Source organism: Phoca vitulina, unplaced genomic scaffold (assembly GCF_004348235.1).
Source record: "Phoca vitulina isolate PV1807 unplaced genomic scaffold, GSC_HSeal_1.0 scaffold19, whole genome shotgun sequence".
NCBI classification, from domain to species: Eukaryota; Metazoa; Chordata; class Mammalia; order Carnivora; family Phocidae; genus Phoca; species Phoca vitulina.
In genome coordinates, this window is record NW_022589722.1 from 14,778,490 (window position 1) to 14,793,179 (window position 14,690).

The following is a 14,690-nucleotide window of genomic DNA, read 5'->3' on the forward strand; positions in this document are numbered from 1 at the left end:
GTCCTCTTTGAAAAGAAACAGAATAGATTAAAACAACTGTTTGAGAAGTAATAAATAGCTACAAACTTTATTATAAATGTATAATTATGCATTGCAATATATAATAATTATAATTAATATAATTGTTGATATGATTATATTAATATTACTGCTAATTATTAATATAATTTATTAATTATAAATACAAGTATCACAGAATTTGAAAGGCAGTGCTATTCAGGAGCCACAAAACAGGATTGATAGAATTCCTTCAAGTGGCACAGTGCTGTAGCTTTGTAGTAGAAAGCAAACAAAGACATCAGACATACTAGGACAAAGTATAGGATTTCTGACTAGTTACTGCACATTTGATGAAGAGGGCAGTGGGGCTACCTTCCCCCACTCTGGTTGTTATGGATGTACATGGGTGAGGGAATGCAGGAAATCAGGGAGCCCAGCACTTCTCACTAGCTCTACGTTACTACCCTGCTTCGAGCCACCATGATCGCTCACCTGGATTACTGCAATAGCCTCCTACCTGCCCTCCTTCCCTTATAGACTATTCTCAAAACTGGATCAGAGTGCTCCTTTGAGAGTTATTGGAAAAGAAATTGGAAAATTATCCCATGTAGTCACCTAAAAGACACAGTGATGGAAAATAGGAGAGAAAAGAGAGGAAAATTAGAATCACTATCTGAGACTCAAACATTTGACTAACAAGAGTTTCCAGAGAGATAAAACAGAAAATCACAGGAAATTACAAAAGAAATAATATAGGAAAATGTCCTCGAACTGAAGGGTCTTCAGGCAAAGCAGTCATTGTGAAATGGGTCACGTGCAAAGGGCCAATAGGTAGCATGGCACTGGCATTCTAAATAACAACATAATGAGCTAGGAGAAAATTAAGACATCCTCTCAGAAACAAGAAAGGTGGGTTTTTTTTAGGATTCTCTAATCAAACAAATGATCAATCAAGTATAAGGGATAATTAAAGGAATTTTTTTCCAGAGACACCACATCTTCAAAATCTCTTGTCTACCCTTTCTCAAGAACATGCTAAAGGATGTGCTCCATTCAGTTAAGGGGATAAACAAGAATTATAAATAATGCAATACAGGCAACAGGGAATCCAACACAGGAGGGACACCAAGGGAATTCACAGAATGAAGACAAAATGAAGTCCCAGAATAAAAGCTCTATAGCAATCCCAGAGAGCAGTGTATACGATGTGTATTATCAGTCTGTTTTTTTAAATAATGTTTTTAAAGTTTATGGACATGTGAAAAAAGCCTCACACTATGTTCAAATGTAAGGATTGTAATTATCATTCCTTACGTGTGTATTCTTCTTTACAGTTTACAAAAAGTCAGCATAGGACAATGAAAAGATCATGACACAGGATTGTTGTAATAATACATGTAAAATCCTAGCATTGTAGTAGCTACATATGATTTTGTCAAGCACTTTATTTTTATCTTACAGCAACCTGTGAGATAGGCAAGTCAATTGTCACTATTCTCATTTTATACATAAGATAGCTAAGTCTCAGAGTAGCCATATGGATTTCCTTAAGTCTATGCAGCTAGTAAATGGCAGAACAAAGGTTCAAATAGAATCTTCTGCTTTCAAGTCCAGGCACTCACATTTCCCATGAGGAAAATGGAACAAGTAATTAAACTAGTTGTTAACAGGACTATAGAAAAATAACATAAATAGCTATAAAATAGATACAGAAAAAGCTGATATAGAGGTAAATACAACAATACTAATGTTTAGATAGTTACCTGTTGGTAAACTGATTAGCATTCCCATGAATACCGTTACCAATGTTCCAAGAGTGCTGAAGTATAGATATGATAAAGAATACCAGTTATCCATCAGTGGAGTCCTAAGAGAGAACAAAAGCATAACTGTAAGATTTCATGTAATGCTACTAGCAACCAGAGCAGTCTCGAAAATCTTCATGCATGGCAAAGTCAAAACAAAATATTTAACAATGTTTTTAATGTCATAATCTACTGTTCCAACTTGATCTTGTTGGATCAAGAATTAAAAGCCTGACTTAACCTTGACCATACACTATAATACTAAATGTCCATGTGTATTCGTTCAACTCTGCTTTATGTCCCAGGCCCTGTTCTTGCCATTGGAAAGTCTACCATAAAAAAGAGTTGATAAGGCTCCTGCCCTCATAAAGTTTGCATTCTAATGGAGAGAGAAATACAATAAATAATTAAACAAATAAATATAATAATTTCCACTGGTGGAAGTACTATAAAGAAAATAAAACAAGGTAACATGAAACAGAATGGAAAGAAGGAACTACACTCTAATGTGTGGTCAGAGAAGGCATTTGTGAAGAAGTGACATTTGAACTGAGATCTGAATACCAAAAAGTTCTTGAAGAAAGCATCCTAGAGAGAGGTAAACACCAGCTGACTAAACCATAATGAGCAACATAAGAGTAATACAAGATGAGAGGAAGGCAGAGGTCTTTTTTTTGTTAGATTTGTATGAAGTTTGGATTTTACTCTGGGCAACGGCACTTGTGGCAGTATTTTAAATGGAAGGGTAACATGACCTGATCTGTTTCAAAATGATTGTTCTAGAATCCCAATTTCAGCTTTAATAGAGTAGCTTGATTTAGAACACCCATCTGGCTAAGAACAATGTAAAAAAAGTGGAGGAGGGGCGCCTGGGTGGCTCAGTTGTTAAGTGGCTGCCTTCCGCTCAGGTCATGATCCCGGGGTCCTGGAATCGAGCCCCGCATCGGGCTCCCTGCTCGGCGGGAAGCCTGCTTCTCCCTCTCCCACTCCCTCTGCTTGTGTTCCCTCTCTCGCTGTGCCTCTCTCTGTCAAATAAATAAATAAAATCTTTTTTAAAAAGTGGAGGAATGGGGCAGGCAGGCTTTTTTTTTTTTTTTTTTAAGACACCAGAGAGTCACAACAATTAGGACTTGAGGGGCCAAGATCCCAGAAAGAAGGGAAACACATTGAAGTGAGCTATTGAAATTAAGATCATGTGGTATTACCGGGGGAAAAACAGACAAAATAGAGCAGAATAGAGAATCAAGATACAGACGCACAAGAAAATAGTATCTGGTTTACGTCTAATTTGACACTGCCTTGCAATGGGGCAAAGGAAATGTCTTTTCAATAAGTGGTGTTTAGTTAATTGAATATCCATATGGGAAAAAATGAGTCTTCATTACAGCACCTACAGAAATCAATTCCAAAGTATATTACATTTCATTAATGGAAATAGTTAACAATAAAGCTTTTAAATGAAAAATTAGAGGCATCTCTTTATGACCTCAGGAAAAGCAAAGATTTCTTAATTGGGACACACAAAGGACTAAAAATATAGGAAAAGAGTGATAATTTATTCTTTAGTAGGATGTTCTTTAACCTCTATGTATTTGTGGTCTTTCCAAATTTTTCTTATGGTTGACTTTAAGTTTCATAGCATTGTGATCAGAAAATATGCATGGCATGATCTCAATCTTTTTGTACTTATTGAGGCCTGATTTGTGACCTAGTATGTGATCTATTCTGGAGAATGTCCCATGTGCACTCAAAAAGAATGTGTATTCTGCTGCTTTAGGATGAAATGTTCTGAACGTATCTGTTAAATCCATCTGGTCCAGTGTGTCATTCAAAGCCATTGTTTCTTTGTTGATTTTCTGCTTAGATGATCTGTCCATCGGTGCAAGTCGTGTGTTAAAGTCCCCTCCTATTATTGTATTATTATCAATGAGTTCCTTTAATTTGTTATTAGTTGTTTTATATATTTGGGTGCTCCTGAGTTGAGGGCATAAATATTTACAATTGTTAGATCTTCTTGCTAGATAGACCCCTTTATTTTGATTTAGTGCCCTTCTTTATTTCTTGTTATAGTCCTTGGTTTAATTCTCAAATGACATAATACTCTATGTAGAAAACCTGAAAGACTCCACCAAAAAACTGCTGGAATTAATACACAAATTCAGTAAAGTCACAGGATATAAAATCAATGTACAGAAATCTGTTGCATTTCTATTCACCAATAATGAAGCAGCAGAAAGAGAAATCAAGGAATTGATCCCATTTAAATTGCACCCAAAAACATAAGATATCTAGGAATAAACCTAACCAAAGAGGTAAAAGATCTGTACTCTGAAAACTATAGAACACTTATGAAAGAAATTGAAGATGACACAAAGAAATGGAAAAACATTCCATGCTCATGGATTGGAAGAACAAATATTCTTAAAATGTCTACACTTAAAGTAACCTACACACTTAATGCAATCCCTATCAAAATATCACCAGCATTTTTTTACAGAGCTAGAACAAACAATCCTAAAATTTGTGTGGAATCACAAAAGACCCCAAATAGCCAAAGCAATCTTGAAAAAGAAAAGCAAAGCTGGAGGTATCACAATTCTGGACTTCAAGTTATATTACAAAGCTGTAGTGACTAAGACAGTATGGTACTGGCATAAAAACAGACATATAGGTCAATGGAAAAGAATAGAAAACCCAAAAATGGACCCACAACTATAGGGTCAACTAATCTTTGACAAAGCAGGAAAGAATATCCAATGGAAAAAAGACAGTCTCTTCAACAAATTGTGTTGGGAAAACTGGATAGCAACTTACAAAAGAACGAAAGTGGACCACTTTCTTATACTACACACAAAAATAAATTCAAAATGGATGAAAGACATAAATGTGAGACAGGAAGCCATCAAAATCCTAGAGGAGAACACAGGAGCAACCTCTTTGACATTGGCCATAGCAAATTCTTACTAGATATATCTCCAGAGGCAAGGGAAACAAAAGCAAAAATGAACTATTGGGACTTCATCAAGATAAAAAGCTTCTGCACAGTGAAGGAAACAATCAACAAAACTAAAAGGCAACCTTTGGAATGGGAGAAGATATTTGTAAATGACATACCTAATAAAGGGTTGAAATCCAAAATCTACACAGAAATTATCAAACTCAACACCCAAAAAACAAATAATCCAGTCAAGAAGACATGAACAGACATTTCTCCAGAGAAGACTTACAAATGGCTAACAGACATGAAAAGATGCTGAACATCACTCATCATCAGGGGAATACAAATCAAAACTACAATGAGATATCACCTCACACCTGTCAGAATGGCTAAAATTAACCACTCAGGAAACGACAGATGTTGGCGAGGATGTGGAGAAAGGGGAACCCTTCTACACTGTTGGTGGGAATGCAAACCGGTGCAGCCACTCTGGAAAACAGAATGGAGGTTCCTCAAAAAGTTAAAAATAGAGCTACCCTATGATCCAGCAATAGCACTAGTAGGTATTTACCCAAAGGATAAAAAAATACTGAATTGAAGAGGTACGTGCACCCCAATGTTTATAGCAGCATTATCAACCAAATAACCAAATTATGGAAAGGGCTAAAAAGTCAATCAACTGATGAATGGATAAAGAAGATGTGGTACATATACACAATCGAATGTTACTCAGCCATAAAAAAGAATGAAATCTTGTCATTTGCAACAATGTAGATGGAGCTAGAGTATATTATGTTAAGCAAAATAAGTCAGCCAGAGAAAGACAAATACCATATGATTTCACTCATATGTGGAATTTAAGAAACAAAACAGATGAACATGGGGGGGAAAAGAGAGAAGCAGACCATAAAACAGACTCTTAACTATACAAAACAAACTGAGGGTTGCTGGAGGGGAGATGGGTGGAGGGATGGGTTTAATGGGTGATGGGCATTAAGGAGGGCACTTGTGATAAGCAATGGGTGTTATATTTAAGTGATGAATCAATAAATTCTACTCCTGAAACTAATATTACACTATGTGTTAACTAACTGGAATTTAAATAAAAACTTGAAAGAAAAAAAAAAAGACTGATAAGTTGAACTTAATTAAAATGAAGAAATTCTGACCACCAAAAAGTATCATTAAGAGAATAAGAATGCAACCCACAAAGCAGGAGAAAAATATTTCAAAATATATTTTGTACCTAGACTATATCAAAAAGTCCTAAATAAATAAGAAAAAAACTGAGAATCCATTTAAAACTGGATTAAAGATTTCAATAGCCGGTGCCTGGGTGGCTCAGTCAGTTAAGCGTCTGCCTTTGGCTCAGGTCATGATCCCAGGGTGCTGGGATCGAGTCCCACCTCGGGCTCCCTGCTCCATGGAGAGCCTCCTTCTCCCTCTGCCTCTCTCTGTGTATCTCTCATGAATAAATAAATACAATCTTAAGAAAAAAAAAGATTTCAACAGCCAAGTCGCAAAAGTAAATATCCAAATGGAAATGGCCCAAAAAACATATAATAAGAAGGTATTGAATGTAATTAATCATAAAGGAAATGCAAATTAAAACTACGACGAGCTATCAGTATATACCCATCAAGCATTGGGAACTTAAAGAATAAAAACTAAATGTAGGTAATGGAAACATGGTATCTAGGCAACCAAAGGGTACTTTGTTTCATCTTCAGCTGTGTAGTTTACTTCCTTTGTACTCTAGGGACACTGAACTATATATGATTTCCTAAAATGCCATGTGGCTTCAGACCTTCATGCCTTTGCATATACTGCTTCTCCACTGTGCAATATACACTTCTTTCTGTCCCTTCTGCCCAACCCTGTTCACCTGATTAATTCCAGCTCACGTAATCCTCCCCTAAGGTTTCCTTGACTCCACCAGCAAGAGTTAGGCTCCTCATCCCTCTGGCTCTCTTGATCGCCTATGAATACTACCTACCACAGGGTATTGTTTAAGTGTTTATTTTCTTGTCCAACTTCCCTTCTGGTCATTTTGTGACTTTCCAGACCCTCTCCTTCTAGCCAACCTCTGTATCCTTCAAGTAGTACTACCTCTCTAAAGTCTTGATGCTAATCATTCCAACTTTGTTTATATCCATTCTTTTAACAGATATTTATCAAGTCTTTATTACTATTTACCATGTGCTAGTTTTATACTTACTGTGCTTACTGAATTAATTGTTTTGTGTATATTAGCACACTCTCTCCATATAGACTATAACTTCCTGGAAGGCAGGAACCACAGTGAATAAGAGGTGAAGACTTTCTTGGGATACTACATAAATGGCCAGCCCAGAGCTGAGTATATAGTTCATTCTTAGAAATTCTTGTTTATTACCTGTTATTTTACAAATAAGCTAACATATAAAAGTAATTATTATGGTACCAGGCACATACTAAATTTATTTCAGCTAATTTATTTGTTTCAGAATCAAAATAAATATTTTGCTTCAGACTCTTTAATAAAGAGATTTATACAATCAGGACAAATGCTAAGCAAAATTGGGAAACAAGAAGTATATCCTGAATGTATATCCTGAAAGAAGTATATCCTGAAACCCTAAAAGGGTACATGGGCGTCCTCCCATGTACCCTTTTATTATTTTTTTCTCCCTTTCTGACTCAAACAACTACCCTCCCCCCACAAACATTAGTGTGTTCATGCTTGTCCAAACTGCTTCTGGCATTTCTCTGCCCCTCACCCCACGGCACCCCACCTAGTCAAACCTCCCCCAAATATGCCTCAGGCTCTGGAACTACCTTTTCTCTCTACTCATGCAGCATTTACCAGCATTGAACTTCCATTGGCAACCATTCTCATAGTTGGGTTTTGTTTCGAACATGAATCACGAATAATAAGTCACATTCCTTCTCTCAGGAGTGCGTCCAGTTTAAAAGGCAGCCATCATGTCTTGACCCAAAGCGGATGAGTCTTTAATGGTTTCATTCTAGGAAAGCTGGAACTGGGGGCAATAATTTGGGGGCAGCAACCTCATCTTTGTATTCCTTGAATATCTCCAAGGGGTTTATGCTTTAACGCTAGACATTTAATTGTCCACTAAAGAAAGTCTTGCCCTATATCCACTATATTATAGAACACTCACCTACCCATAGATCTACATCATTTCATTAAATCAGATGAAATAAGGATCCAGAGCCCAAAATATACTGCATACAGAAAACTCTAGCAAGTGAGTTGATCACAGCTGCAACCCATTGCCAGTGCTCTAAAGATCAGGAATTTTTAAATCTAAACAAATAGGAATGATCTAACATATTTAGATGATTGTAGCTTTTAGACTATAAAGGCTATACTTCAAAACCTATATAAGCAACGTTTCTTTTATAATTTTGCTTTTCATTTAAAACATTTTTAGTTCACAAGCTGATTTTTCATTCAACTAGAGCTGATATCTGGTAGCATTTACCCATAATAGAATTTTTTTGTTATTATTCAAGTCTTCTCCAGATCTGTGAGGCAGAGGTTTCTACCAAAATTAAGAACATACAGTAATTTTTGTTGTTTCCAAACAAAATACTATAGCCAGAAAGCCACAAGGGCTCCACCCGTTTCAGAATTAGGGAAAATCACAGCACTGTAGGCAAGACAAAAAGCAACTGGGGTTCTCTACCTGTCACATCCACTTCTTTAAAATATGACATTATAAAGCTTAATTCAATACCTTCCCACATTGTGTACTTGAAAAGCACTAGTAGAAAATGGCATTTCTGTGGTTGTCACCCAATTTGTCACATTGTATGTGCTGTTACAGCCATAGGTTTCAAGGCTTAGTGGCATAGTTCTTTCAGGCAGTGGAGGATAAAGTTGAGCTCCAATTCCGACCCACAAAGAAACAGCAAATCCAGCCATCAGGCCAACAAGTGCTCCCTGTAAAACAAGAATGCTTTTAAAAGAAAAATAATATAGTTTTCTTTGAGATAGAAATTAACATCAGAAGATTAAGCTCAGCATGGTCCAAGCCAGATTTACCATCTTCTCTCCTAAAAGCATTCTCTCTCCCAAGATCCTTGCTTCTTGTCAAGGGTGGTGTGGGCCACTGGACCCTCAGCCCAGAGCCCTGGGGACTCAGTAACTCCATTCTCTTTTCATATCCCTATCTCACCCTGCTCATTTTTCTTTTTGTCAATCTCATAATTCCATCCCTTCTACTCTGTTTCCATGGCTAGCACTCTGTTCTGGCCTCCTCCTCTCTTCACACCCGAAGAACTACAACAATCACATGGTTGACCCCAGGCCAATTGCCCCCTCTATTTTTGCTTAATCTGTGAACAAATGGTATGCCAAATGAACAACAGACTATGAAGGGGAAAGCAGACACAGAGTTCATTTCCATACTTAACAATATGCATGATTGTAACTGTGCTTCAGGGTAATTAGGGAGGAAATAGGAAGCAGTGTTCACAAATGACTGCAATGTTGCATACAACCACACCAAGTATTTCTAAAGACAAGAAGAGATGTCCCCTCTGAAGACATTTGGTTTCTCAATCTTTGGAAAACTTGGGTTCCCCACTTCTGCTTTTCACCAGCAGTCCAGGTGTTCTGCCGGACCTTGAATGATTTAAGCCCTAGTTCAAACGAGTGGGCCAAAAGCAAACCTCAAGCTGGTAGGCCTCTTCTTCTGTGGTGAAAACTTCCCCCTTCTTTTAAGAATACTGACCAGACAGAGCAGCTTTTGCCTTGGGCTCACCATAGAGAAGACAGGGCAGAATATTTGAAGTAAGGGGAAAAACATAAGCAAAATCACAGGGCAGGAAAAAAGAATGGTGTGTTGATGGGATAAGATGAAGGCTGATGACAAGATCAGATGACTTACGTTGGGGACAAACACTATGAGCTCTTTCATTAAGCTGTGAACCTTGAAAGCAGAATTAGATATTTTTGGTTTTGGTACCCCAGCGCCTACAGTGCCGGACATATAGCAGGCATGCAATAAATATTTTTTCAATAATATGAGGTTGGAATAGTAGTGTAGCCAGCTGTTGACAGCCCATACTTGCTTATTCTCAGCATTGTACATGGCTTGATCAAAAATCCACAAAATTGTAAAGCCCATGAGGGCAGAAATATTCAGTGTTCTTTATTCCCAGGACAGTGCTTAGCTCATAAATATTCAATGAATGAATGAGAGGAAGGGGGGGAAGGAGGGAGAAAATGAGGGAGGATGAAAAGCAACGGAAGAGAAGGAGAGAAGGAGAGGAAGGGAGAGAAAGATGTAGGGAGAGAGGAAGGCAGGGAGTCCATTCCAAAGCAAGAGTAGATATTCTGCTAATGAAAAATGTGGGTACTGTAAAAAGAGGTACCTCCTATGACAGGAGTAATAATATCATACTTCTCCTGAGAAAAGGTTATGTGGGACCTAGTCTGCTACAGCTTTTCTGAAGGCAACCCACGGTGGTATGGTAGTAAATGTCAAAAACCAAGTCAGTCTTTCTTAATATTTCAGACACTCAACAAACCACTGTGCATTTCATAATGCAAAGAGTCTAATCAAAGCTTCAACATTCCAAGGTAGATACAAACTATTCTTTCATTGTGATTAATTTCTACCAAACTAGCTTTTCATATGATACTTCATTGACAATTATTTTTTTGAGAATAATAATTATTATTATTTTAAATATTTTATTTATTTGACAGAGAGAGAGAGAGCACAAGCAGGGACGCAGCAGGCAGAGGCAGAGGGAGAGGGAGAAGCAGGCTTCCTGCTGATCAGGGAGCCTGACACGGGGCTCGATCCCAGGACCCTGGGATCATGACCTGAGCTGAAAGCAGACGCTTAATTGACTGAGCCACCCAGGCTCCCTGAGAACAATTATTTTTTAAAAAAATTTTATTTGAGTACAGTTGATACACAATGTTACATTAGTTTCAGGATACAACACAGTGATTCAATATCTCTATACACTATGCTATGCTTACCACAGGTGTAGCTATCATCTGTTAAGAATTATTTTCCTTAAGAATTGTTGTTAATAATAATGGTAATAGCCCTTATTAGTAGCTGCCTTACCAATCCCTAATGCTTCATGAAGAAAATGGAATTCTAAATGCAAAGTCATGGTTCTGCTTTTATTCAACGTCTGCATGAAACAACCATATATACATTATCAGTTTTTCCTGAACTTCAGCTTACAGCAGGACTGACCCTGTTTTTCCTGGCTTTCAGAGAAATAATTTCAACTTAATTTATTCCAAACAAAATTTAGTACTTCAAAGCACAGAAATGTCTCTGTAGAAAAGAGATATTACCTCATTCTGGATACTATTCCCAATTATGATCACCCCTTTGGGGCCAGAACCATGATATTGGAACTACAGCTTTAAATATCAGGACTATAAACTCTCTGGTCAAGGCGGTGAAACACTTATCTTATTGCTTCTCTTTGCTGTACTCTGGCTATTCACAGGTATCCTCAGCTCTTTTTCCCTTAAATCTTTTCACATCTGAGCCTGTTGATCTCCTTTCCTTAAATCCTAGTGATTTTCAGAGGTAGAGTTTAGTGACCTCTGAAGCTAATAATATACTATATGTCAGTTAATTTATTTTAAATTTAAAAAAATGTTTCTAGAAATCCTAGTGATTTTCAAGAAGGGCAAAAAGATAAATGCACAAAAAATGTTGCTCCTTTAGTTATATTATATACTATTCATAATATATACTATATATAGTGTACAATATAATATATATTGTTTCATAATATATATCTTTTAGTTATGTTATATATTCTATGTTATATGGTTAGTTATATAATTATATTATAATATTATGATTTAGCTATATAATATTTATAATATATATTATTTTGGCAGTTTCCATTTAGTTTCATATATGCAAAGTCCCAGTGCATAGCACTTTACTTTATACCCCAGCAAAGACAATATGAGTAATTTAAGTCATCAAGTCACTAATGACAGATATCAAAGGAACTATATCTTTCCAATTGAGAAAAAACTATAGAGCTGCTACTATAGTTGGGAAAGTAAGCTTTACACATACTCACTCTTTATACTTACAATTGAGTTGGCAAAGGGAACCAAAATGCCCAAAGCAAACAAGCCCAGAAGTGGTCCACCAACCATGCCAAATATGCTGAGTGCTGCCTAAATAAATAAATAAATAAATAAAGTCAGCAACTAGCAATCTCAAATACCAAGTCAAAGTGTTTCAAAGTAATTCCATCAGAATGAGGATTTGAAGTAATCAATCTCTTCCTGAAAATCATGGCAACCTTGTAATTGGCAAATAGGTAATCAGAACTTGAATGCTTCTGTTTCTCTGTCTCAACTATTCATCTGTTCATGGAAAAATGCAAAAGCTGAAAATCCTAAGAGATGTGAGTTCCCAATAAGCCAATGGATAATTTTTAAGAGTGGATAGAACCATAAAAGAAGGATTAGAGGACACCTTGGTTTTTCTACAGAGTAAAGGGGCTTGATAACAGAATAACTAAATCAAAGAAAAAGTATCAAGTCAAGAAAAATTTTATAGAATATAGATGGCAGTCCTACGTTAAAAAAAATAAGAAGCCTACCTTGTGGACTAGAGAAAGGAGTGTGGATGGAGATGACAAATAACTAGTGTTTGAGGAGGATATGGGTTCAGAATGTAATCCTAGGGAGTCATTTCATAACTTCTCTTGAACCAAAGCCCAATAGGAAGGAAGACAGACTTCACTGCAAAATGTGAAATAAGTCACATGGCCCATGAAGCAGGCTATGATGGTGTGACTTGTGAGCCAGTTTTGGAGGCACAAAGAATACATCCCAAAAAAGGTCTGTCTCAGGAAATAATACTTTGGTTAGAAATGAAGCAAGGAAGAACTGGCTTGGAGTTATGATGACCCTACTAGAACACCTCAATGTATATACTCAGGCCAGAGTTAATATATGAAAAAAAGGGGACTCAATCACAATAATAGTTATAAGCAATAATGCAGACTATGGAGAAAAGCACATTCAGAGGAGTTTTATTGATTTGGCTTAGATGTGCTAGATAAGCTTAGAGCTTCTGGACATCATTCATTCATTCATATAATCAGGATGAGATCAAACTATTTTACCAACTGGTATGCCACAAGCAAGCAAACCAGAATGGACCCAAGCTTTAGATCTAAAGCAGGAGTTTGGAGGACCTGCTTTGCTCAGCATTGACCTTCAACTTTCTGGATCATGGGGAGGTCCAGGGGTCCCAGATAGCCATGACAAAACTGCTTCAGTAATTAAGACATGCTTGAAATAAATGAAAAAATAGGTCTTAGAAAAAAATAGAAGGTCTCAGCAAAAATATAGCAGATATAAAGAACCAAATGGAAATTTTTAGAACTGAAAAATACTAACTGAAATAAAAATCTCAATAGATGGGCTCAACCGCAGAATGGAGGAGAAAGAGGAAAGAATTAGTGAATTGGAAGATAGGCCAATAGAAATTACCCAATCTGAACAACAGAGAGAATATTGACTTTAAAAAAATGAAAGGAGTTTCCAGGGTCTGTGCAAGTATAACAAAAAATCTAACATTCATGTCATCAGAGTCCTAGAGGAGAAAAAGGGTGAGGCTAAAAAGTACTCAAAGAAATAATGTATGAACTTCCCAAATTTTACAAGAAATATAAACCTACAGATTCAAAAGCCAAGCAAACTCCAAATAGGACAAACCCAAAGAAATACATGCCAAGACACATTGAAATAAATTTCTGAAAACTAACAACAAAGAAAAAATTTTAAAAGTAGTCAGAGAAAAATGATACCTTGCCTGCACGGGAAAATAATTACAGTGGCAGCAAAATTTTCATCAGAAATAATGGGGGCCAGAAGAAAGTGGCACATACTTTTCAAGAGCTGGATAAAAAGAACTGCTGACTCAGAATCCTATACCCAGCAAAAATATCTTTAGGAATAAAGGGGAAATCAATACATTCTCAGATGAAGGGAAACGAAGAGAATTTTTTGCCAGCAGACCTATCCTAAAAGAATGGCTAAAGAAAGTTTCTAAACAGAACAGAAATGATAAAAAGAAGGAACCCTGGAACATTAGGAAGGAAGGAAAAATACAATAAGTGAAGATATGGCTAAATATAATAGGCTTTCCTTCTCCTCTTGAGTTTTCTAAGTTATATTTGATTGTTGAAACAAAAGTGATAACACTGCTTAATGTAATTCAAAATGTATGTAGAGTAAATATTTGACAACTGTATTAAAAACTGGGTAAACAGACATAAAGGGAGGTAAGGGTTCTATACTGTACTCTAACTGGTAAAATGACAAAACAAGTAGATTATGTTATGTTTATATAACGTAATACCTAAAGCAACAATTGAAAATGCTATTCTAAGAGGCAAACTCAAAACAATACAGATAAATAAAATGGATTCTAAAAAATGTTCATGTATCCTACAGAAAGGTGGGGGGGGAAGAAAATAGAAAGAACAAACATAAAATAAAAAATGGCAGACTTACACCCTAACATACCCATAATTACAGTAAGTGTAGAAGATGTTCTAATACATCAATAAAAAGACAGAAATTGGCAGATATATTTAAAAACATGGCCCAATCATATACTGATTGCAAAAAACTCATTCAAAATATAATGATTAGGCAAGTTCAAAGTAAAAGGATGAAAAAAGGTGTATCATGCAACCATTAGTCAAAGGAAAGTAGGAGTAACTACATTAATATCAGATAAGTTAGACTTTAGATAAATAAAATTATCAGAGAGAAACATTATATAATGACAAAAGAATTAGTTCACCAAGACATAGAAATCGTAAATATATATGCATCAAATGGGAACTTCAAAATACATGAAACAAAAACTGATAGAACTAAAAGGAAAATAGACAAATACACAATTATAGTTGAGAAT

General features: G+C 36.2%; 1 protein-coding gene across 1 annotated transcript in view; it reads right to left on the bottom strand.

Moving 5' to 3' along the window:
• The window catches only part of SLC5A8 (solute carrier family 5 member 8), a 68,762-nt gene that overhangs the window by 1,997 nt on the left and 52,075 nt on the right, over positions 1-14,690 (bottom strand). The window contains exons 11-13 of the mRNA XM_032416768.1: positions 11,840-11,926; positions 8,484-8,689; positions 1,764-1,867 (exon numbers count right to left, since the gene is read on the bottom strand). Coding sequence (XP_032272659.1) covers positions 1,764-1,867; positions 8,484-8,689; positions 11,840-11,926 — 397 coding nt within the window. The remainder of the gene's footprint in view (positions 1-1,763; positions 1,868-8,483; positions 8,690-11,839; positions 11,927-14,690) is intronic.